The sequence below is a fragment of the Scylla paramamosain genome, chromosome 42 (genome assembly GCF_035594125.1).
Source record: "Scylla paramamosain isolate STU-SP2022 chromosome 42, ASM3559412v1, whole genome shotgun sequence".
In the NCBI taxonomy this organism is placed as follows: Eukaryota; Metazoa; Arthropoda; class Malacostraca; order Decapoda; family Portunidae; genus Scylla; species Scylla paramamosain.
Genome location: NC_087192.1, coordinates 10,172,501 through 10,198,024, shown reverse-complemented (window position 1 = coordinate 10,198,024; position 25,524 = coordinate 10,172,501). Strand labels below are relative to the sequence as shown.

At 39.4% G+C, this 25,524-nt stretch overlaps 1 protein-coding gene across 1 annotated transcript; it reads right to left on the bottom strand.

The window, feature by feature from the left end:
• Window positions 1–276: 276 nt before the first annotated feature.
• On the bottom strand, window positions 277–25,249 carry LOC135093162 (U1 small nuclear ribonucleoprotein A-like). Its single transcript, XM_063992088.1, has 6 exons — window positions 25,094–25,249; window positions 13,633–13,717; window positions 12,824–12,996; window positions 6,875–7,031; window positions 6,184–6,355; window positions 277–1,120 (listed from the first exon to the last, which is right to left on the bottom strand). Exons 2-6 carry the CDS (start codon window positions 13,697–13,699, stop codon window positions 961–963), a joined length of 729 nt encoding a protein of 242 aa, XP_063848158.1. The 5' UTR covers window positions 13,700–13,717; window positions 25,094–25,249; the 3' UTR covers window positions 277–960.
• Window positions 25,250–25,524: the final 275 nt, after the last annotated feature.

Genomic DNA, 25,524 nt, shown 5'->3' with positions numbered 1-25,524 from the left:
CAAAAGGATATAGTACTGATATTCTCCCAACTTAGCTGTAGAGTTTCTGACCACCCTGCTTAACTCCTTAACAAATATTTACTAGTTCCTAGTAACTAGTAAATATTTACTAGTTACTTTTTTACACACAAGATAGCACACAGGAAGGTAACAATGACTCTAACTGTTTTGAAATTCTGTACACAAAAGGCTCGTCCCCATTAAGTTTTCATGCCTTAAAAAAAAAAAATAAATAAAATAAATAAATAAAATAAATAAATAAAATAAATAAATAAATAGTGATTTTTTTCTTTATTTAAGAAATTTGCACAATTTGTAGCCTTAAAATTAAATGCTATGAAAAACAGCCCTCAATACCCTAACCAACTCATCTGCATACACGTACACAAACTTTTCCGGGTAATAAATATAAATTTCTTCCACTATCAAATACAGAAATGAACTAAACCAGCATTTAGATATAAGAATAAGATCATTATTCCTTTGTACAATCATACCAGTTACTTAAGTGTTCAAACAAAAATCTGGAGAGGATGAATAAATCTGCTGCATGATTCATGTTGATATCATGCAAAAGATTGTTAATGCCTACAGGAGGAATACATTATAATGGAAAGAGAGAGAGATATGGGAATAGAAAGATGGTCAAGAAGAGCAAGAGAGCTGAGGATGAAGGGATGAGGAGTTGGTAGGTTTCACCTGCCCTGAAATGCAGTTAAAATCAAGGTACAAGTTGAAGATGACTATACATAAGAGTAAAGTTACAAGTTTTCTTGCCTCCTCTGTGTTGCTTGCCATAACTTACCTTCCCATTGTGAATTTTTATATGCATTTCTTCAAAACAAGAATTATAAAAGACTTTACATCATACTTCATTACACAAAAATCTACACAGAAAAAAACTAGACAAGTTGGTATAAGGTTTTGATGCAGTAGTTCACATTAGGTTAGCTTGGAATCCTACTTCTTTGCAAAAGCAATCTTCATGGCATGTGTGGGAGTGATCTTGAAGCCTTGGAGTGCATCCTTGGCTGCAGCAGACTGCATCTCATTTTCAAATTCCACAAAAGCAATATCATGGCGACCAGGAACCAAACGCACCTCCTTGAATCCAGGAAATCTGAAACAAATAATTTATTAAAATTTTATCCTTGAATTACTAAAAACATCAACACCCATGTATACCTTGGAACTCTGTGTGGTAGAGTACACCAAAATGTTTTTCCTTCCTTTACAGTCCAACCATTCTAAGAAGACTGGTCACACACTATGTAGATAGGATGAATGAATATTGCCACAATGTCCTACAGTGAGGAAATGACCCTTATCTAAGCTGCCATCTTTACAGACATCAGCCTGATGTACAAATAGATAAATACATACATATACCTGCTCTTGTACCCATGCTCTTCCAAGTTTTCCACCATTTCGCTACAGCTACAGAGTCACTCTCAAACTAAATTTATCTGTGATGTATATCTCTCACCTAACTCCTCTGACTATAAAAAATTCTTTGACAACCTTAATTCCAAAGTGGAGCACATTCTCTCTTCCATTCTTGGAGACTTCAATATTCACCACCAGCTTTGGCTTTCCTCTCCCTTCACTGACCATCCTGGTGGACTAGCCTTTAATTTTGCTATCCTCCAAAACCTAGAGCAACTGGTGCAACACCCTACTTGTATTCCTGACCATTTTGGAGATACACCCAACATTCTTGACCTTTTTCTAACCTCTAATCCTTCTGCTTATGCTGTTACCCTACCTTCCCTGTTAAGCTCCTCTGACCACAATCTCGTATCTGTATTTTGTCCTGTCATTCCAATTCCTCCTCAGGATACCCCTAAGCCCCTAAGGAGAGGTGCCTCTAGCATTTTGCCTCTGTTAGTTGAGGGGGACTTGAGGTATTTTGCTGATTTTCTTTGGAATGACTACTAATTCCGTGTCAGAAACCCATCTGTGTGCCAACCGCCTAACAGAAGTGATAGTGTCTGGCATGGAGGCGTACATTCCTCACTTTTTCTTGACCTAAACCTTCCAAACCCTGGTTTAACACAGCTTGTTCTTGTGCTATACATGAAAGAGAGGTGGAAGAAATCTCATGCACTTTATCTTTCTGCCCAGAACCGTGCCAAGTCTGTTCTTCAACTAGGCTTGTCCCTCTCCTCAACCCTCTGACTACTTCATGCTAACTATTAAAATTCTTTGCACTGATGTTTCCCATGCCCTTACTGGCCTAAATCTCTCTCTCTCTCTCTCTCTCTCTCTCTCTCTCTCTCTCTCTCTCTCTCTCTCTCTCTCTCTCTCTCTCTGCATATATATAATCTACATTTCATGCAAATCTATTTTTATAAGAAATCTATACTTGCCTATGAATCATTAGAATTTGAGATAAATCTGCCTGTCAATCAGTCAAGCCCCCGTCCCCCCCACCTCTCTCTCCAATGTGAATTTCATCTAAATGATAGGTTTCCTTTTAGATATGATATTTCCTTTGAATTATAATGTTATATCTTTATTCTTTAGTTTAGCAATGGTGGCTTTTGCTGTTCAGGCAACAGCTCTTGACAGGTCAAGTAATGAAGGAAACGTTGCCAAGTACTGTGGTGTTTGCAAAAAACAATGAATGTATGTATCTTTAAAAAAAAAAACATATTACACTAACTTGTCTTTTTTAAACCATCACATTGTATATATATTACAACACCATTTAATTTTGAGGTAGGAAATACCTGACATGAGGTGAGTCTTGGTATAAGTGTGGCAGTGCAGCAGGCAGGGGGAATACCTAGAAAGGATGATGCCTAAATGCTCAATTCAGAATGGTCTCTCAACATTTACCTTTCCTTCTTGCTGGAAGATTACCTACATTCAGCCTATTCCCAAAAAGGATGACCGTTCTAATACCTCAAACTACCATCCTATTGCTTTAATTTCCTGCCTATCTAAAGTTTTTGAATCTAACCTCAACAGGAAGATTCTTAAATATCTATCACTTCACAACTTTCTTATCTGATTGCTAGTATGGGTTCCATTAGGACTGCTCTACTGGTGATCTTCTGGCTTTCTTTACTGAGTCTTGGTCATCCTCATTTAGAGATTTTGGTGAAATTTTTGTTGTTGCCTTAGACATATCAAAAGCTTTGATATCCAAACTACCCTCTTACAACTTCTATGCTTCCCTCTGTAACTTCATCTTGTTTCCTTTCTGACCATTCTATTGGTGACTGGTCTCCTAAATCTATTAACAGAGATGTTTCTCTGTGTTCTGCCTGTCACCTACTCTCTTCCTATTATTCATCAATGATCTAAACCAAACTTCTTCTCCTATCCACTCCTACATTGATGATACCACCTTGCACTTTTCCACATCTTTTTGTAGATGTTCAACCCTTCAGGAAGTAAACAGTTCATGCTGGGAAGCCACAGCATGCCTGACTTCAGATCTCTCTAAAATTTCTGATTAGGGTTGAGCAAACTTAATACTGTTCAATGCCTCAAAAACTTAATTCCTCTGTCTATCAACTTGACACAAATTTCCAGACAACTATCCCCTCTTTTCCAATGACACTCAACTGTCCCCCTCTTCTACACTGAACATCCTTGGTCTATCCTTTATTTATAATCTGAGCTGGAAACTTCACATCTCATCTCTAGCTAAAACAGCTTCTATGAAGTAAGGTATTCTGAGATGTCTCCGCTAGCTTTTCCCACCCTTCCAGCTGCTAACTCTGTACAGGGGCCTAATCTGTCCACGTATGGAGAATGCTTCACATGTCTGGGTGGGTTCCACTCATACCACTCTTCTAGACAGGGTGGAATCAAAAGCTTTTAGTCTCATCAACTCATCTTCTCTAATTGACTGTCTTCAGCCTTTTTCTCATCACTGCAATGTTGCATCTCTTGCTGTCTTCTACTGCTATTTTCATGCTAACTATTCTTCTGATCTTGCTAACTGCATGCCTCCCCTCCTCTCATGGCCTCACTGCAAAAGACTTTCTTCTTTCTCTCACCCCTATTCTGCCCACCTCTCTAATGCAAGTTAACCAGCAATCTCAATCATTCATCCTTTTCTCTGGTAAACTCTGAAACCCCCTGCCTGCTTCTGTATTTCCTCCTTCTTACAACTTGAACTCTTTCAAGAGGGAGGCTTCAAGACAATTATCCTTCAATTTTCAATGATTCTCTTGATGTCTCTTTTGGGACTGGTACCTAAGTGGGATTTTTCTTTTTTCTCTTGGTTAGTGACCCTCTTACATAAAAATAAAAATAAAAATATAAAACAGACTGTCTCCTACAAAAAGAGGGGTAGCCAACTTTCATATTCAATTATTCATACCACTCTCTTAGCCCCTTGGCTTCTGATGAAGATTAAGCACTGCTGCCTTTGCAGGGATTACTCGCACTTGAACAGTTTGGTCTTCCATAGTAAGAAGCCTCACTCGGCTGCTCCCACATTTGAGTGCGACATCTCCCTTGAAGGTTGTGGGGCCACATGATTCCTCATGCACTCACAACTGTTCTCCATTCACTTCTGTCACAGTCATTCTACTTTGGTCCAGTATCAGTCTTCTCAGTCTTCTTCCTTTTAATGCCTCCTTCACACTATCTATCCATCCATTATGTGACCTACCTCACAAATTTACACCTCTCACACTTGATCTTACTATCTTCTTGATCACCCTATCATTCTCCTTTTTCTTAATATGTCCAAACCATCTCAGCACATATTGCTCTGCCCATGCTGCCAAGAGTCTCGCAACACCTGCTCTCCTTCTCACTTTGTTATTTCTGACAGTCCATTCGAGTTCCTCCACACATACTCCTTAAATATCTCATCTCCATTATATTTAAACCCTTCTTGTCTGCTATTCCCATACTCCAAATCTCAACACCATACAGTGCAGTAGGCACCATAGCTCAGCATGATAATGAAAAAAAAAGATCACAATAACCAATAAATCAATAACAATAACCTTATCAGTAATAATCAATCAATAAATGGCAATAAATTTATTGCCCGATAACCAATAACTGATAAATAAATAAATCCAAAATTCCAATACCAGCAAAAACAAAACTGATATTTTAAATAAAAAATTGATAAATCCAAATCTTTATTTTCATTATTATCTTAGAAAACTTAGAAAGATCTTTGAAAAAAATCAAATTCAATGTTTATCCTGTCTCTTCACTAATGAAAAGTAGTTTTCAGTAAAAAAAAAAAAACTACATTTGATTTTGAAAAATTAAAACATCAACATGCTCATGTTAAAAAAAAACTAAAATTATCAGTTATTGTTAGTTTGGAATCAAAAATACTGGCGATACTGATAAATCAATAACACAGGAAAAGTAATTATTGAATAACCGAAAACCTGATATCATTATTGCAATAATTTATCGCGATAACACCCACCTATGGTAGGCACTACTTTGCCCTCATATAATATTAACTTTATATTAATTACAAGTCCCCTACTCTCAAACAGTTTAATCAAACCTCCTAACACCTTTCCTGCTTTCTTCACCTTAGCTCTAAACTCTATCCCTACTCCATCCATCGCTAGTGTAGATCCAAGATATTTGAAACAGTCTACCTCCTCCAGCTCCTCACCATTCAGCCTTACATTCATCCTACCACCTGAACCAAGTAATTCAGGTAGCAGTGAATCACCATACAGTGATTTCTCTAAAAAGTAGCGAGGTGTTTGAATAGATATTCAATCTGTGGAAGAGGAATACTGGAGGCTTTTGGCTAATATATTCAAAGAGAATACCATCCTACCATTCAGAAATGCCAGTGTTAGTGTAAATGCTGTGTTGGGAGCACAACATTTCACTATCATTTGAGCTCAATGATTTTTATTACTCATGTATTTTCTTTTATTCTGAAGGTAAGAATGTTTTTAATTTAGAATTACTATTTTTGCTGCTTATCATTATGTGGAGTGTATGAGCATGAAAGAGTAAATTTGTGAATTTCAAGTACATAAATTCAAATGAAAACATTGCACAGAAAGATACACTGATCACACACTTGGGGAACTATACAGTACCTTACACTCAACTTAAACATATTGCTAGTATCACATGAAGATCTCTGTATGGTCAGTGTTTATCTGAAACTAAGAATGACATCACACTTAAGCTCCTTTATTAAGAAAACAATGTATTACTTACTGTGTGAAGAGCATAGACAACATCATTTCAGATGTCTCATCTGGAAGATTTGTGAGGAAGAGAATCTGGTTGGGTGGTTGTTCAGGCACCCCAATACCACCAGCCCCATGCACTGGTGGTGGCTGGTTGAAAAGATTTGGTCGTGGAGGTACGACTGTGGCCCCAGCTTTTGCTGAAATGATGCAATAACACTAAATAAAACTTGAAAAAATAAATAACAAAATGTATCTTTCTACTAACAATCAGCCTCAGACAGCCACATGCTTCTGAGGAGCCAAAGTTTCAGCAGCTGTCAGACTGGTACCAGCCTGACAGTCTACGAGTGCAAGGATGTTATCATCATAATTTTTAAACAAAAAACAAGAATAAAAGTTAAGAAAAGGCATGACAGATAAATAATGGAGCATTGAATGATAAAAAAATACATGCTATGAATAAACTTATTTGAATGTAGTTACAATGCAATGCTACTGTAAAAACTTGGTCTTAATACTGACACTGTAAAACTGTTACAATTCTTTGGAACTTCCCTTTCCTATGATAATGATGATATGATGTCAATGTTCCTAAAGTGATCAACACTTATAAGTTCTAGTTTAATAAAAAAAATTGCATCAAGATGCCAAATCAGTGTGTAGATTAAGAAAGTATCAACAGGTAGTTAACACACCTTACAGCATACAACACTCACCTGAAACAGCACCAGCAGCAGGTACAGCTGGTGCTCCCTTGGCATCTTTTCCTTTCTTTTTCTTTTTCTCCTCTTCCTTACGTTTGGTTCCTCTTTCTTTGTATGTGCCTTTCTGCTTTGCTATTAGGTCTGAGTCAGTCTTACTGTAGGCAATTTTCTGTAAAATTAAGGTTCTCCTTCAAATTACAACACACCTTATAAGCTGCCTCACCACAGTAATTTTTAAGAGACAATACTTCTAGACTTTAAAATGCTTTACAAATAATAGCCTCAAACACTAACCAGCCACCACCACAGAGGAGCAGTGAAATAATGATCCCAGTAAGTAAAAGTTGTCATGAACTGGAAGATTAAGTTGAAGCATCATGAATCTCAGTCAAATTTAACTAATGGATATTAATGTATTTCCGAAGAATATGAAAATGCAGAAAACAAAGCACAATTTCCTGTCAGTTAGGAATTTCTTGGTGGAAATGAGGAATGTTACAAGCAGCAAGTGATAGAAAAAAAAAATTTCAAGTTCTAATTAACAGAGCAACAGGGACCTCTCCAGGTACAAACCAAAGTAACATTTTCTACCCAGCTTGATAAGCTCTCTAATAAGTTCTGGATGGAATTCACAATAATATAAAATACTGAAAACAAGCAAAATCATCACAAACTTTGAGCAACAAAGCATCACAGCAGATGATTATCTCACATCCTGTTGACACTATAATTCTGATTAAAATGTAATCAAAACACAGAGCTGCTTTCTCAAACTAATCATCGATCTGATTATGAAGGAACTGTTACAGACATATTCCCTTCACATTTTTCACTATATATTTATATATAATTTAAACCCATAGCAGAAAACAATGACTGGATTGCCAAATTAAATCTAAGTTATGCTGTTGCCTCTACTAAAAGAACATGCATTAAATTACATCAACTTTCCTTTCAGTTGATATAATGCTACTAGTATTTATATTTTTTACACTTGATTCTAATATATACATTTACAGGCACCAAATCATGTGCTTAACCACACAAAACTGTATTACAATAACTCAATAAATCCATGAACAAATAAGATATATCTGTTTTTTCCTCAAAAAATCTTTGTAAGATTCACTCATTCCCCATGGAGATGTGCCTTACACACAAGCAAATATTAACTTGAAGCAAGAAGAAAGATATTAATGCTGCATAAAGGGAAGGCTGGCAAAGTCAAGCCACAAGAATTTCACAACTATGAACAAACTTGTTTTATTCAGGTGTACAGTTCAACTTGATTGACACATGTTGTCCCTTTTTAATTTTTCACCATAAATTCCATAACATATTGCAACAATCCCAACAAGCACACAGTGAGTCAGAGCTCCCACTGGTGGCAAAATGACAACAAGCATGTCCACCATCTCTGATGCATATCTTCTCATTGATGTTCATTACTGTGCACACTTGCAAAATGGATGCTTTATAGTGACCCTTAGCATACAAAATATTTGGTGCACCACTCAAGATCATTAGAGTGAAAATATTATGGTGACTTAGATAAGGTCACTAATGAGGCAGTAATGTTTGTGAGGAAGACAAACTGATGAGTGCTGTGTTGAACTGTCATGTCAGTATAAGTACAGTAGGGTACACAACAATGCACAGTTGCTATAATATACAACTGCCATGACGCCCTGAAATTGTAATAAAAATTTAATCGGAATGACAAACCAAAACTGGCAACACAAACTCACCACTCGTGTGAGCCCTTAATTTTAACAAAAATTAAATCAGAATAACAAACTAAAACTTGCAAGACTAACTCATCAGCTGTGTGAGCTGCTGCTCACCTATCCACCACCACTACCACCTCCATCTTCACTAGTAGCAGCCAAACAAGCTCATCTGCACAATAACGTAAGGTTAGTTTAGGGCACTCTATATATTTGTTGTGTTATCTCAAATGTAGTAGTGCAAATGTGCTCATTTTGATGTTTTTTTTATTTTTTTTATTGCAGAATTTCTTACATTATTTTCTGGTTTCCCAGAACCAATAAATTTTTTCAAAAAGGTTCTTCAACTGCCATAACACACATTTGCTTTGACGAACAATACATTGGAACAAATCATATTCATTGTTGTGCACCCTAATATATTGTGAATTGAAAGCATGCAGTTGGTACAAAATATTACATACATACAAAAATAATATGGTTATGCCTGAAAATATTGTGTGAAGTGCCATGGAATCATTCATGAGTCTGTTAATTCTATTATACTTAATCTCAAAATACATTAATAAAGAATCCTTAACTCCACCCCACTCTTTTTTCTCTTTTTTATGTGCAAGAAACTAGCCAAGGAGAGAGAGAGAGAGAGAGAGAGAGAGAGAGAGAGAGAGAGAGAGAGAGAGAGAGAGAGAGAGAGAGAGAGAGAGAGAGAGAGAGAGAGAGAGAGAGAGAGAGAGAGAGAGAGAGAGAGAAACAAGACAAAGTTGCAACAATGAGCACAAGATCTTTAATAGTCAGCTGAAGGAAAGGAGTTGAAATGGTAAAAAAAACTTCTAATCCACCCTGTTTAGTAAAGCTCTGTAAGCAGACCTCCCTTATACATGGGAGGAATATTGTATTGAGTTAGCAAGCAGGAGGAATATATTTGTAGAGATTACAAAGAACACTTAACTTCATAGTTGTTTCATCAAGATGATGCATGAAATTTCTAGTTAACATTTTATGAAAGGGGCAACCCCAGTATGTTCAATATGAAATAGTTGAGTACCACTGAATAAAAGAGAAGAGTGATCTATAAGGCTATGTTGAATAGTGGGATAAAGAAATAGAATTTTGAGTTATTAAACAACACAATTATTGTATTCCCAATTTAGAAATAACAAAAAGTTGAGCTTTCTGTGGCTTCTCTACAAGAAATATTTTATTCCTGCTGAGTTGATAATCTATCAAATGATGCTGAGAAATGTTATCATAATGAATGAAATAAAGAACAGGTTTGGCAGAGATCACTAATGAATAATAGAGTGAGTGAGAGAATAGAGCTGCATGAAACAACACTGTTAGTTGGTTTACAATTGTGGTCTTCTAACATTGAAGCAATAAAACAAACAAAAGGGAAACTTGTGATAAATGCACAGAGATGGATTGAGACAGTATAAAGGAAGTTTAGAAAGTAAACACTCATGCCAGACTCCACCAAGAGCTTTTTGTATGGGTCATGCAAGAACAAAGGTCTCACAAAGATTACCTTAAAGAGAATTACCAAGGTTAGTAATGATCATCTTTTATAGAACCCAGACTGAATAAGACACATGATAAACAGGAGATCTGAAAGCTCTGATATGAAAGGAAATCAAATGTTGATAGTTTGAAGGATCATAATGGTCACCCTTCTTATGGGAGGTGTCTGGGGATCAATTTTTGATGAATATTTTTTAAATTTATGACATTTGTTTTCTTCACTCAACCTCTCTCAGATACCCTAAATTATCAGGTGGAGGAGTTTTTTTTTTCCTAAAATTTAAAAAAACACCGCCCCTGGGACTTACAGAAATCTCAATGGATACGCTGAAACACTAACATCTCTCAAGAAGCCTCTTCATCACTTGCAACTGAGACTCACAGCTCCCCGCCGCCAGCTGCATCACGTAGCTAGCTGCCTCCAGCCTCACCACCACCACAACTTCTACATCACTTCCAACCCCACCACTACAAACTACATCACTTCCCAATCCACCACCACCTACTACATTACTTACCACTCCACAACCACCAATTTCATCACCACCTACTGGAGAGAAAACAACTTTACAGCTACGGCAGGAAATTTTTCACAGCCTGTAAAGCCTACTATGCCTGAAAAGACATACAACCTGGTGGAATCAAAAGCTTTTCGTTTCATCAACTCCTCTCCTCTAACTGTCTGTCTTCAGCCTCTCTTTCACCACTGCAATGTTGCATCTCTAGCTGTCTTCTACCACTATTTTCATGCTAACTGCTCTTCTGATCTTGCTAACTGCATGCCTCCCCTCCTCTCGCGGCCTCACTGCACAAGACTTTCTTCTTTCTCTCACCCCTATTCTGTCCATCTCTCTAATGCAAGAGTTAACCAGTATTCTCAATCATTCATCCATTTCTCTGGTAAACTCTGGAACTCCCTGCCTGCTTCTGCATTTCCACCTTCCCATGACCTGAATTCCTTCAAGAGGGAGGTTTCAAGACACTTATTCATCAATTTTTGACTACTGATTTGACCCTTTTATGGGACTGGCATTTCAGTGGACGTTTTTTTTTTTATTGGATTTTTCTTGCCCTTGGCCAGTGTCCTTCCTACATAAAAAAAAAAAAAAAAAAAAATCACTGACAGTCCCTAGTTGAGAACCAGAAGTGCCCCCTACAGTCCTGCAGGAGCAAACTGACCATGACAAGGTCTGACGGTGACAAGACCTTGCAGACTGAGTGCATAAAATGCCACAAAGTTGTTTCATCTGCTCCCTCTCCTACATATCATTCTCATGGATATTACTAACCTGTTACCAGTATATGTCAAGTTTATTTCAGCCTGATATCTGGCATCAGATTTGTAGTCTTGAAATTGAACAAAGCATTGGTGACAGGAGGGAAAATAAACAAGGCAACATTCATAACCTACTGCAAGTTTCTCTACCATGATATGGATGCATTTTACAAGAATATGAAGGTGGGAAGAGCTGGTGCCATCAAGTATTACACGGATGAACTGCTCTATTTACCAAATGAAGATGGCATCCTTGATGTGGATGTCAGTTATGATTGAAGCTGAATGAGGTGGGGACACAAATCACACGCTGGCATCAGGTTTGCGATGGAAGTAAACACCAGCATAGTTGTCAACCTCAATGTTTTGTCCAATTTTTGTTTTAGATGCAGCAACAAGAAGGCACAAAAGAAACATAAATGCCACAAAAACTTCAATGGGAAGGCCAGGGCCATGGAAGCTGCAATAGCTGTTTGCATCTGGTCTCGCTCCTCTAACTATGATATGCGCCTCACACCATTTGTTGGTGAAGGGGATTCCAGTGCCTACAATGCTGTCTGCGAGTTGAATGGTGGACGAGGCCCATACAAAGTCCCTGTCACCAAAGAAGAATGCATAAATCATGTAGGGAAAAGAATGGGTGCCAGACTGAGAAAGCTCAAGAGAAAGAAGAATATGAAGTCATCACCACCAAGACTGGCAAGAAGATGAAAAGAAGCCTTCAGGGAGAAGCAATCATGCTCACAGATGAAGTAATAGATAAACTGTCATCCCACTATGGTAAGGCCATCAGAGACCATGCAAATAGCATTGCATATGCTATGCAACATGCAATATGGGCCTCATATTACCATCTGACATCACCAATCAAGAACATTTCCATCATTTATGCCCAAAAGAAGACTCTTGGTGCTTCTTCAACAGAGCATTGGCACAGCAGCTTCCAGAGTGCCAAGAACCATGACAAGAAAAAACTTTATCTCACCAAAATTCCCAAGGAAAAGTTGTCATACATCAAGGCTGTTTACAAAGACCTTGCCAACTCAAGTCTAAATAGTCTAAAGAGAGAGAAATTTTTAGTTACAAAGAAAGGTGAAATTTGATAGACAGAAAAGCTTGACCTAAGAAGGCAAAAACATGGAAGCACAGTTTTAAAGAATGATTAGAGAGGCTCCTTCAGGACTATAATCCCTCTAAAGGTCAAAGCCAGAGAGCACACAGAAGACATCATAAAGAATTTCAGCGACAAGTATAATTATGGTCCAAGGCTGGAGTGAAGGTGGAAGCCCAAACTCATCCAGTGTCAAGTGGTCAGCAAAGATTTGAGATGAGAATTCATATTTTGAAATGGTACTAATACCATCTGGAGTTTTTACCAAAATAAAAAACAAGTTTGGCACCAGAAGAAGCCTTTTAGTACTTCAAAGGAGAAATATTTACCATTGGTTTGTCGTAGAAGGGAAATCCCTGCATGGCCCTCATGGCATTCGTGGCACTCTGGATTTCCTTGAAGATGACAAATGCCTGGCCACGCATTTTTAGTGTTTTCAAGGCAACAATGTCAAGAATCTGGCCAAACTGAGAAAATATCGCATACAGTGATCTCTTGAGTTCTGAAAAAATTATATGCATTAATCCAACAAATTTATTGGGTTTCATTTATATATTATACAGGCTACTACTGAAAGTAAAAGTCAAAAAGTAATATTTAAGTTACATTTGGCTATGGTCAGATTTCATCTATATTATGGTTTCCATATTATTGACAGTCAGTATAGAAGAGGATGACTAATAATGTGAAATGGATGAGAAGTATTCCTTACAAAAGGAGACTGAATCTTTTAAAGTTACATTCCTTAGAGAGGTTAAGAGGGAGTTTGATTGAAGTCTTTAAATGGTATAAGGGATACAGCATAAGGTAAACCCTCAGGGGCAGTAATCTGGATGGGACAAGATATAACAAATCAAAGTTAGATTTAAAAAAAGAGGTAGGAAGAAATTGGTTCTCAAGTAGAGTGGCAGATGAATGGAATAAACTCAGTAATCAGGTTGTTCATGTGAAATCATTAGAGACCTTTAAAAGATTAGACAAATTTACTGAAGATGATGACAGGTAGAAATATTTCATACAGGGACTGCCAAATGTAGGCCTGATGGCTTCTTGTAGCTTCCCTTATCTTCCTATGTTCATAGACTAATGACAGAAGTCTATGTCACATTTCAGCTATGGAATAAAAATTCTGACTTACCATCTTTCTTCACCTTCTCATTAAGGTTGTTGACATAGATGGTGTGGTTTGGTCTGATATCCAACATTGTGACAAGCTGTTTTATCTGCAAAGTAGAAAATATGTAAATGAGATGACTGTAAAACTATCAAACCATTCTTAAAGGAAGCTAGATATTGTACTGTCAGGTCAGATGGGAAAGTGTAACACTGTTGAAAATATGATGCCTTCCCTATGAATGTATCTAATCATGAAAGATTTATCAGAACAAGTTTGCAGAGATAAAATGAACCTAGCAGGGCATCCTGTAAATGCACAAGGACCATACCTCATATATCCATGAATGATGAACAAACATATCCAGTGTGACCTGTCTTCTTTGAGTTTCTTTGGTTAATATCCATTACCATGAAATAAAATGCACTCTTCTAGTGAACTCCCCACAATGGGTAACCACAGACAAATGTCCTCAAGATTCTATATCTACATATATATATATAGTAACTTGAATATTTACAAAACAATATATTCCTGCTCCTACCCTATTTAATTTGATCTGCTATGTAATCTCTTTGCCCACCTAAAAGAGTGGGTTACTACACTAGCTCATGCCATGCTTCATTCATCCTTCATCCATGTTTAAGATTATTCACCAATGCTTATTCTACAGCCTTGCACTTTAATTTTTATTGGCCAATTCTCTATCACTGCTAGATTGTGAAAAAAAAAAGTTAAACTTTATTATTTCAACACTGCAAAATGCATGAAGAAACTTATATAAAGCATAAAACACTGACAAATGAATTTTTTATATGCAACCAGTAGTCACTTTGTGCGAAACCACAATAATAGTCCCAGTTTTCCACCTCTACAAAAAGGTGATATTGCAAGTATCTAACCCTTAGATAGTTTGAGAACATCACGAGATACAGCATATATTGACCAGCATGAGATACAAATTTATCCACCATCTTGAAAAGCCCTATAAATAAATACATACTAATGTATCAATCTCACCCATTACATGACAGCTAACTAGGCTGCATATTCTCTAACATGTTATCTGCACAGACACACACACACTTCTGAGGCCTTTTCAAATTCCATAATACAGACACACACCTCTGAGGTCTTTCCATATTCTGTAATTCAGTTTTCTACAGTCTACCTCAGAAAACTATCATTTACATTCAGATCTATAACTGTTTTGTCCAATTGCTATTCCATTGTCTTAATGAACCAAAACTTAATTCAGTCTACCTCTTGTCACACTCTCCCATCCTTTCTCAGTTTACTGTCAGTAATCCCAGAGACCATATTCACAAAGCAGTCCTAAGAAAGTGTGCTATGGATCATGTCATAGCAAAATGTGGCATTTTGATCATAACTTAGAAAAACACAAATAAGTTGTGCATGGAATGATAAGGTTTAGTTCACTCTGCCTGAATACAGCTAATGATAGGTGCTCCCACAACCACACACACATAACAGCCCCAACAATAATTTTTCCAGGTGGAAGATACTGAATGAGATGAGTGATACTGAACTGTGAAGATGAACTCATTGGGAGATACCAATTACACTGTAAAGAGAAGTAATGTAATCATCCATAATGGTATTTTGTGCATTTATATATCTTTATAATAAGACTTTTTTTTGTGACAGGTTCCAATAACACAAACACAAGCTACTCCTCACTTGAAACATTGCTCCATGACCAGTCAGCAGCTGGCATGGGTACTATAAACACCTCATCTGCATACTTGTTTCATCAAATATGGGCTCCTAACTTTTGCGTCAACATGCTAAACAACCTAATGGAACTGGTGTATTGCACTAGCGAAAACATTTGTGGCACCATCTACAAGTTTCCATATACCAGCCCGCCGACAACTTGTGACTCTGATGTGCTACTATTGAGCAGGACAGGACACCTGCAGTGAGTGGCGGTTCATGGCTGACTGACAACTCCGTGGCAACCCATATACTCATCCAGGAATTCTACTTTATCTCATTTGGAACCTTACTTCCTGGAACCATATTGGACCTGGATAAGACTACGCCTAGTGCATCACCTGAGACTCTTACATCCATGACATGCTGTTGTTGTTATGCCTCCACCATTTGACAAGATTTCAGTAACACATTGGTTTACAATATTGGAATTACAGTTTGTTCTTGCTAAAACAGTATTACAGTTTCAAGTACTAAATTCCATTACATACTACCAAATTTACCACTTAGGGTCTTGTGAATCAAAATAATATAATGTGTGACAAGGCTTCCATAATCTTGAGGGAGTTATGTAAAACACCTGCACAATTAGGGGTGGATGATGAATTTACAAAATTTTTTTTAAGGCATTACCTAGTAACATCAAACCTCTCCTAGTGACATGAAGAAAATATACTTCAGGAACTGGCTCATGTAGCTGAGACATTGTTGGCCTATGGGTCTAATAACTCAAGCATGAACAATGCAAATATTTCCATGGTGGAAGGTAGACAAGGATCCAGGCATGTGAGCTGGAATAGAAACAGTGGTAATAGAGGCTTCACTTCAACTTCACTTCCTCAGTTCATCAAGACTTACATTCCCATTGGGGTGTGCATCTTTCATGAAGGTCACGGCCCTCAGGAGTGTAGATATTGGCTTTATTATGGTAATAAGGCAAAATCATGTTAAGAATGGTGTATACCTTCTTTCACTTCATCTAACATTTTACCTGATCCTCACTCTCCTCTTCCCTTGTTTAAGAAACCAACCAGTCAAGAAACTAAAAGAGCAGTCTGTAAAGGTATCACTTGTGACTGTAGGATTGCCACTTACTGTGCCATAACTGGTTGCAGACTTACCCATTTCTGATAGATACTCGCTCATTACTCTCACTACTATTTTAAGAATTAGCATTGTCCTTATTCCTGAGACCAACTGAAGTTACCCTTACTAATGTATCAGGTACACCCATACTCTCTTATGAGGAAGTTGAAATAGACCTGGGGATATGACGTATTAGGTGTTCTTTTCCATGGACCTTCACTGTTGCTGAAGTAAATCTCATTTTGGGAACAGGTTTACTTGCAGCTGAATCATGTTTGAATTTTTGTTTATGCTCTATTGTCTTAACAGTGCAGGTTCAACATTTCAATGCTTTATTGACACTATATTGGTTAATGTTAAGAACACCTTCACCTACTTGGATGACATCTTAGTTGCTAGTAAGACTGTGGAACATACCACCAATGTCAAGAATGTTCTTTCAACTTTGGCAAGACTGTCTCTAGATCAGTGTGAATTTTCTAGTCCTCACTTCCTTTTCTGGGCTATGACATCAGCTAACAGAGAATTAGTCCACCTCAGAATAATATCACTGCAATTTCAAAATTCCCATTGCCTCAAACTTCAATTGGCTTGTGTTGTTTCATGGAAATGCTTAATTTTTCAGACCAATGATTTCAAATTTTGCTAACATTGCCTATCCCCTGACAGAACTGGATGAATACAAGCAGGGACTCCTTCAACAAGTTAAAGTAATCCCTAAGCAACTGTCCTGTTGTCTTTCTCTCTCAGACTGTAACTGATTACCAATTTGTGGCTGACAGCTCAAATTTTGCTGTAGGTGCTGCTCTCTACCATGTTATAGATACCAAACTAATACCTCTTGGATTTTATTGCAAAAAAACTCTCAGATGCTCAGAGAATTTTTACCTAAGATGGAAAGCCTTTGACTTATTTGGTCTGACAAACAACAAAGACCGCTCTCTTTAATCTCTGAATATGTGTCATCAATACAATACATTCATGGAGACAACAATGTTGCAGACTATCTATCATGACCAACTTGTGCCATTTTGGTTGACATTTTTTGTGTCATAAATTATTCTCTGATGAATGACACTAAGTTAGGGACTTACAAGGGCAAATTAAGTAGCATGTTATACTTTACCACCTAATCTTACTCTCTCATGTGACACATCTGCTAATGCTCCTAGACCATTTACTCCTCCTCTCAGGGAAAATATCCATTCATTACATGACTTATCTTGTCCTGGCATGAAGGCTACTGCTAAACAGGTTAAGCAATGTTATTTCTGGCCTTACATGAACAAACTTGTAAAATATATTGTGAAGAAATGTATTAAATATCAACAAGCTAAGACCCATAAACACACCATATCACCTATCTTTCCCATTTCAGCTCCTACTGATCACTTTCAGACCATACATATAGACAAAGCAGGATCACTGCCTCCTACTCTTCTCAACTATCCATACTCTCTACTTGCATTGACAGGGCAACAATATGGACAGAAGCTACACCTCTAATAGACACCAATTCTATCTCCCTTGCAATTGCTTTCGTTGCTGGATGGATGTCCCATTTCTGAGTTCCACTATAAGTAGTAACAGACAGAGGTACCCAGTTTAAAAGCAAACTATTTTCTGAGCTTCCTTCAGTTATAAATTTTCATTATATGAGGGTTACTGGCTACCATCCTAAAGCTAATGGTGTTGATCATCATCATCACTCTCTGAAGTCAGCGATATTTGCTGAAAAAGAGAATGTTTTATGCTTTGCGTATAGTTTTACTCAGCTACCACTTGATACCCAATGTGACGAGTTACTCTCCATTTACTGCAGTAACTGGAGCCCATGTGCTTTGTTCTTCTCCAGTTATTACTAGAGAACAACCAGTTTCTACTAACAAAGACACCTTGCATCAGTTCATTAAGGTTTTTTTTTTTTTTTTTATGTAGGAGGGACACTGGCCAAGGGCAACAAAAATCCAATAAATAAAAAAAGCCCACTGAGATGCCTGTCCCATAAAAGGGTCCAAAGCAGTAGTCAAAAGTTGAAGGATAAGTGTCTTGAAACTTTCTTCTCAAAGGAATTCAAGTCATAGGAAGATGGAAATACAGAGTTTCAGAGTTTACCAGAGAAAGGGATGAATGATTGAGAATACTGGTTAACTCTTGCAATTAAGAGATGGACAGAATAGGGGTGAGAGAAAGAAGAAAGTCTTGTGCAGCAAGGCTTCAGGAGGAGGGGAGGCATGCAGTTAGCAAGATCAAAGGAGCAGTTAGCATGAAAATAAGGGTAGAAGACAGCTAGAGATGCAACATTGCAGAGATGAGAGAGAGGCTGAAGACAGTCAGTTTGAGGAGAGGAGTTGATGAGACAAAAAGCTTTTGATTCCATCCTGTCTAGAAGAGCAGTATGAGTGGAAACCCACCCCCCAGACATGTGGAGCATACTCCGTACATGGATGGATGAGGCCCTTGTACAGAGTTAGCAGCTGGGGGGTTGAGAAAAACTGGCAGAGACATCTCAGAATGCCTAACTTCATAGAAGTTGTTTTTAGCTAGAGATGAGATGTGAAGTTTTCAGATCAGATTATAAGTAAAGGACAGACCAAGGATGTTCAGTGTAGAAGAGGGGGACAGTTGAATATCATTGAAGAATAGGGGATAGTTGTCTGGAAATTGTGTCGAGTTGATAGATGGAGGAACTGAGTTTTTGAGGCATTGAACAATACCAAGTTTGCTCTGCCTCAATCAGAAATTTTAGAAAGATCAGAAGTCAGGCATTCTGTGGCTTCCCTGTGTGAAATGTTTACTTCCTGAAGGGTTGGACGTCTATAAAAAGACTTTGAAAAGTACAGGGGGGTATCGTTAGTGTAGGAGTGGATAGGACAAGAAGTTTGTTTTAGAAGGTCATTGATGAATAATAAGAAGAGAGTGGGTGACAGGACAGAACCCTGAGGAACAACACTGTTAATAGATTTAGGAGAAGAGCAGTGACCGTCTACCACACCAGCTATAGAATGGTCAGAAAGGAAACTTTAGATGAAGTTACAGAAAGAGAAGGATAAAAGCCATAGGAGGGTAGTTTGGAAATCAAAGCTTTGTACCAGACTCTATCAAAAGCTTTTGATATGTCCAAGGCAACAGCAAAAGTTTCACCAAAATCTCTAAAAGAGGATGACCAAGACTCAGTAAGGAAAGCCAGATCACCAGTAGAGCGGCCTTAACAGAACCCATACTGGCAATCAGATAGAAGGTTGTGAAGTGATAGATGTTTAAGAATCTTCCTGTTGAGGATAGATTCAAAAACTTTAGATAGGCAGGATATTAAAGCAATAGGACAGTAGTTTGGGGGATAAGAACGGTCACCCTTTTTAGGAACAGGCTGAATGTAGGCAAACTTCCAGCAAGAAGGAAAGGTAGATATTGACAGACAGAGCTGAGTTTGACTAGGCAAGGTGCAAGCATAGAGGCACAGTTTTGGAGAACAATAGGAAGGACCCCATCAGGTCCATAAACCTTCCAAGGGTTTAGGCCAGCAAGGGCATGGAAAACATCATTATGAAGAATTTTAATAGGTAGTATGAAATAGTTAGAGGGTGGAGGAGAGGGAGGAACAAGCCCAGAATCGTCCAAGGTAGAGTTTTTAGCAAAGGTTTGAGGGAAGAGTTCAGCTTTAGAAATAGATGTGATAGCAGTGGTGCCATCTGGTTGAAATAAAGGAGGGAAAGAAGAAGCAAAGTTATTGGAGATATTTTTGGCCAAATGCCAGAAGTCATGAAGGGAGTTAGATCTTGAAAGATTTTGACACTTTCTGTTAATGAAGGAGTTTTTGGCTAGTTGGAGAACAGACTTGGCATGATCCCAGGCAGAAATATAAAGTGCATGAGATTCTGGTGATGGAAGGCTTAAGTACCTTTTGTGGACCACCTCTCTATCATGTACTGCATGAGAACAAGCTGTGTTGAACCAAGGTTTGGAATGTTTAGGTTGAGAAAAAGAGTGAGGAATGTACACCTCCATGCCAGAAGACACTATCAACTCTATTATGTGATCAGCACAGAAAGATGGGTCTCTGACACAGAAGCAGTAGTCATTCCAAGGAAAATCAGCAAAATACCTCCTCAGGTCCCCCCCAACTAGTAGAGGCAAAATGCCAGAGGCACCTTCGCTTAGGGGGATCCTGAGGAGGGATTGGAGTGATAGGACAAGATACAGATATGAGATTGTGGTTAGAGGAGCCCAACAGAGAAGAGAGGGTGACAGCATAAGCAGAAGGATTAGAGGTCAGAAAAAGGTCAAGAATGTTGGGCGTATGTTCAAGATGGTCGTTAATACAAGTAGGATGCTGCACCAATTGCTCTAGGTCATGCAGTTGTGTCCTGCCCGCTGTGTCGGAAGGACGGAGTTTTTTCCGCTCCACTTATTTACATGAGTGGCTGCACTCTAAAACGGAAATCTGAAGTGGTTTTGAGTGATCACGTCTACTCAGTGGCTACTGAGGGAGGTGTAGGCTCGATTTGTCAACAACAAATAGGAGGCCTTGATAGTTTAGACAACAAGAGCAAGCGACCCTGCCCAGGCCTCTTAACAAAGAGTGGTTGGCATGTGCTCGTCCCAGCAGGACAAAGCACCATGCCCGCCGAGGATCTTCTCGTGGTGGAAGATGGCTTAGCTTCCCTGGAAGACATGGATATTGTTGAGAACCCTCGTCCCGCACCATCTACCCAAGGCAGTCAACAGAACACTGCCACTACTGACCAGCCTTCACTTAGGCGCACCTCCGCTCCTGCCCCAGACTCCAGACAAAGACGCCGCCTGCTGAATCCTCCTTTTACACCACCCTGGTGAGTGAAGGCTTCATGGGCGTTGTTATGGAGTGCCTGTTGGGCGTGGTGACTGGAAAGGTGCCCAGTGCATCTCCTGGGCCTTGGACATCAGCATGTGGAGCGGTACATGCCAGAGCCAGACCTGTCTCACCACTGCAGTTGCTGGGGCCACAAGGTGTGGCGTTGCCAGTCTGCTCCTCGGTGTAGGTACTGTGCTGGTTCCCACAAGTCAGTACAGTGCCTGGACAAGATCAAGGAGGGCACCAAAATCCCTCCTCGCTGCTGCAACAAGGGGGGTGATCACAACGCCCACTCCACCCTCTGCACTGTCAGGCCTTGGCCCCAAAGGGAGCCTGCCACTGATGAGGTGACTCGGCCCAGACTCATGTTCCACCAGGCTACACCTCCTCAGACCAACGCTTGGACGAATAGGCATTCATTCTTGTCTACTGCCCCTCACCTGCCCCAGCCTTCCTGCTCCACCACTGGCACTTCCGCCACACCTGTCATGTTCCTGCCTCTGCTGCAGCACACTGCTACAGTGCCCTCTGCATCTGCCACAACAGTGCCCAAGCTTAGGGGCATTCAGGAGCTGCCTGCCATTAACTCCACCCAGCACCTCATGGCAGTGGTGAATGTGCTAGCTGCTAAAGTGGACAATCTTTCTGAAACGGTCTCTGCCCTCAGCAATCAGTTTGCCACTTTTAAGAAGCAGCAGCAACAAACAGTGCCTGGTGGCCCCCACCCCGTGTCCAGTCAGTGATGCTAACCAGGACCAGGGAGTGTGTGTGACCCACCCCAGGCAGAGGACAATACTGCAGGGCAGCGTGTGGGTGCTGCTGCACCCTCTCTGAGGAAGGCTGCCCCCACCAAGCCAGTCACAGGAGCCATGCAACAACCCCAGGGCCTCTCAGGGATGGCTCCTGCTTCCCCTGTCTCAGAGGACAAGTCACCTGAGGCAGACCGTGATGGGGATCCCACCGGTGAATGGATGTTGGTCACCCGCAGTTAGAGGCACTGCTCCGCCCCCCTTCCAGTCTCAAGCCAGACCAGGGATATGTGATGTCAGCCCTGCAGACTCTGGTGGAGCAGATGTCTTGCCTGACACGAGACGTGGACGACCTAAAGATCCGGGTGAAACACCATCACAATGAACGGTAAGACTTTCCGCACCTTAACATGGAATGTCAATAGTCTACATGCTCGCTTCACTGACTTACACTCTCACGTCCTTCTCCATAAGCCTGACATTATTGCCTTACAGGAGGTAGGGCCAGGGGTGCCTGAGCTGCGAGGTTATGCCTCCCACACCTTCAGTTGTGGTGACGGCAGTAGTCGGGGGATGGCTATTTACATTAGACATGAGATTCCGGTTACTTTCAGGGAAATGGGGGTCACCAAGGATACTGAATTTATTACTGTTTGCTTCCACACCTTGGGTGAAGTTATTTACTTTGTAAACATGTACATTCATGCTGGTGCCTTAAATGTTGCAAATTTTCCTGATTATGTCCTTGAAGAGCAGACTGTTATCATGGGTGACCTTAATGCCAGGCATAAGGAATTAGGAAGCCATCTCACCACCAATGTAGGGTGGTGATTGTGGACATAATTTCACTTCTATTCAAGTATCTGGCATGTCGGCAGTCCCGTTGATGCCGGATAAGCGGGATTTTACTGTACCTTTAGATAAGATTTGAAACAATTTTGAAAGGTTGACATATTCTAGATCGTAAACAAAAACTTATGTAAGGTGCAACATTACTCCTGTCTACGACTCTACTTAAACGTTCCTTCAAGCAAATGACTGTAGATCTCTGTCTCACCTGTGCATTCATATCTGTATGTGCATTACTCTCTGGTTCTAGGTCCATGTCCAGATCATGCTTGGTCATTTCGCCCACAGGTACCGAGATTGAAGAACTTTCTGCATTAGGTTGTGGAGCAGATAAAAAGCTAGACTGAATCCCAGAAGTGATATCATCACTGGTGTGACTGTCAGGAACTGAACACTGAGAACAATACTAACTAGGCAGCTCTGTTGACAATATCAAGATACTGTTGCCTGGAAAAACCAGTGTCGCAAGCATGATGTTGCCATTTGTCACATCCATCACACTGAAATGCATGCTGATTACGTTGTATTACTTTGATACACACAAGGCATGGTGGAGCTCATTCTCAAGGCACGTTGTCTGGACAGGGCAGGGGCAAGAAGTACCCAACAGTGTCACCAAATGGCCTATCATGAGTTTGGGTCATGGTTTCGATAGAGTTTGGTATTTCATGAATCTTTTTCACACACACACACACACACACACACACACACACACACTTCCTACATGCCTTAAGTGTCTTCGGCCATTTAAGGAGCATACGATTTAGGCCGCCTGTTGTTTCAGCCATTATACGATTCAGCCATTTGCCAGTTTGGATGTTACGGCCTAAATGACTTACAGCAGAAATGACCAGGACTCGTATGGTTAATCTGGATATCACGTCTGTGTTACATACAAGCATGAAATTCATGTCATGGAAAAGGGTTCAGTAACCTTTGCTGTAAATGTAAAAAAAAATTTGGGGCATGTGTCTAGTATGGCTGTAATTGCACTCCCGAGTGTGGAGAAATTTGATATTTTCTAATTCCAGTGAGGTCTACATCAGTCAAGAGTAAACACGGAAATGATTTTCTTTTGTTTATAACTGGGATTTGTGGATAGTGGCATATTAATATTTCATGGTATCTATACAGTTGATCCCTCCAATCATGCGCTGCCACTCGTGAGGCCATTCCTGAGGCTGCCAATTATGACTTTTTGAGACATGTCAGGTGTTCTGATAGACTCACTGTCATTTGTGAATATGGCTACCCAGTGGAGGGGGGGGTGAAGCAAACAGTGCCAGTGTTCTGCAGGAAAAGTCACAATGTGAGATATTAGCACTAGCAATGGTTAGGATGCAATATACAGACGTAAGGAAGAGGTTCCATGTGTTTATTAAGGAAGCCACCAGACTTTACCCACCTCCATCACCCTGAGAATCTCCACACCACACTGGTAAGGCATAATGGTATCACTTTTGAGGTCCCTTATTAGGTTAGCTTATGCTAGGTTAGGTTAACATCCTAGCAGGGGGTGGGGGTGAGTCCAGGGGGGGTAGGCAGCCCCACCGGTTAGGTTAGGTTATGCTAGGTTAGATTAACGTCCAAGCGGGAGGAGTCTAGGGGCTTGGATAGGTTCGGGAAATTTGAAATATTAAGGTAAATTTCCTTAGATTTTTAACACCCTTATTTCACTTATTTTTCACCCCCTCCCAAACCCCCGATTCCATATAGGCCACCAAAATTGTTTGACGGGTTAAGGGGGATTGGGGTGCAATGGGGGAGGGACAGACTTATCAAGAAATATTAATATATATATATATATATATATATATATATATATATATATATATATATATATATATATATATATATATATATATATATATATATATAATTTTTTTTTTTTTTTTTCTGCAGTATATGAACGATTGGAGTATGGGGCAATTTTATCGCTGGAACGATTTTTCACGACTGCCTATGATAAAATTGTCCCTGGGACAATTTTATCGCCTGCGCCTATTTTCCACAACACAGAAATAGAAAGAGATTGGTGAAATATTATAAATTTACCTTTTTATTTCTCCACTAGATGTTGGGCTAAACAACAAGCAGCAGTTTTCTAATTTTACACTGATTTTCAAGACAAGCCACCACAGCCGCTGGTACCCTGCAGGGCCCCAGCTACTTACGCCACTCACCACGTCATCCACACTCATTTGGAGGCTGGAGGGTTGTTATAACTTACTTATGCTCGTGATATGTCTGAGTGGTCTCCCTGGGCAGTCTTACCGCAGCACGAAAGCACAGTATCCACAACCACACCGGGCCCGCGTCCCACAAACACGAGTGCCGCACGTTCATATACAAACGTTTGGTAAATATGAAACAAAATCCCCTTCAGTTTAAAACACACGTAAAACAAATAGCTGGTATATTTCTTACGGGAAACTTTTTTTTTTATTATCACAAATTGGTACTTGTCTTCAAAATATATAAAACTTCCTGCACACTCGAATGTCATTTCTAACTAACTAAAAATCAAGAAAATAAATAAATGTCTTTAGGAAACAAACTAGAAAATAGTGGACTGTTTAAAGTACAATACATACAAATGCAAAACAACATACCTTTCTAATATATTTCTTCAAAATAAATGTTGTTTTATAAATATGAGAA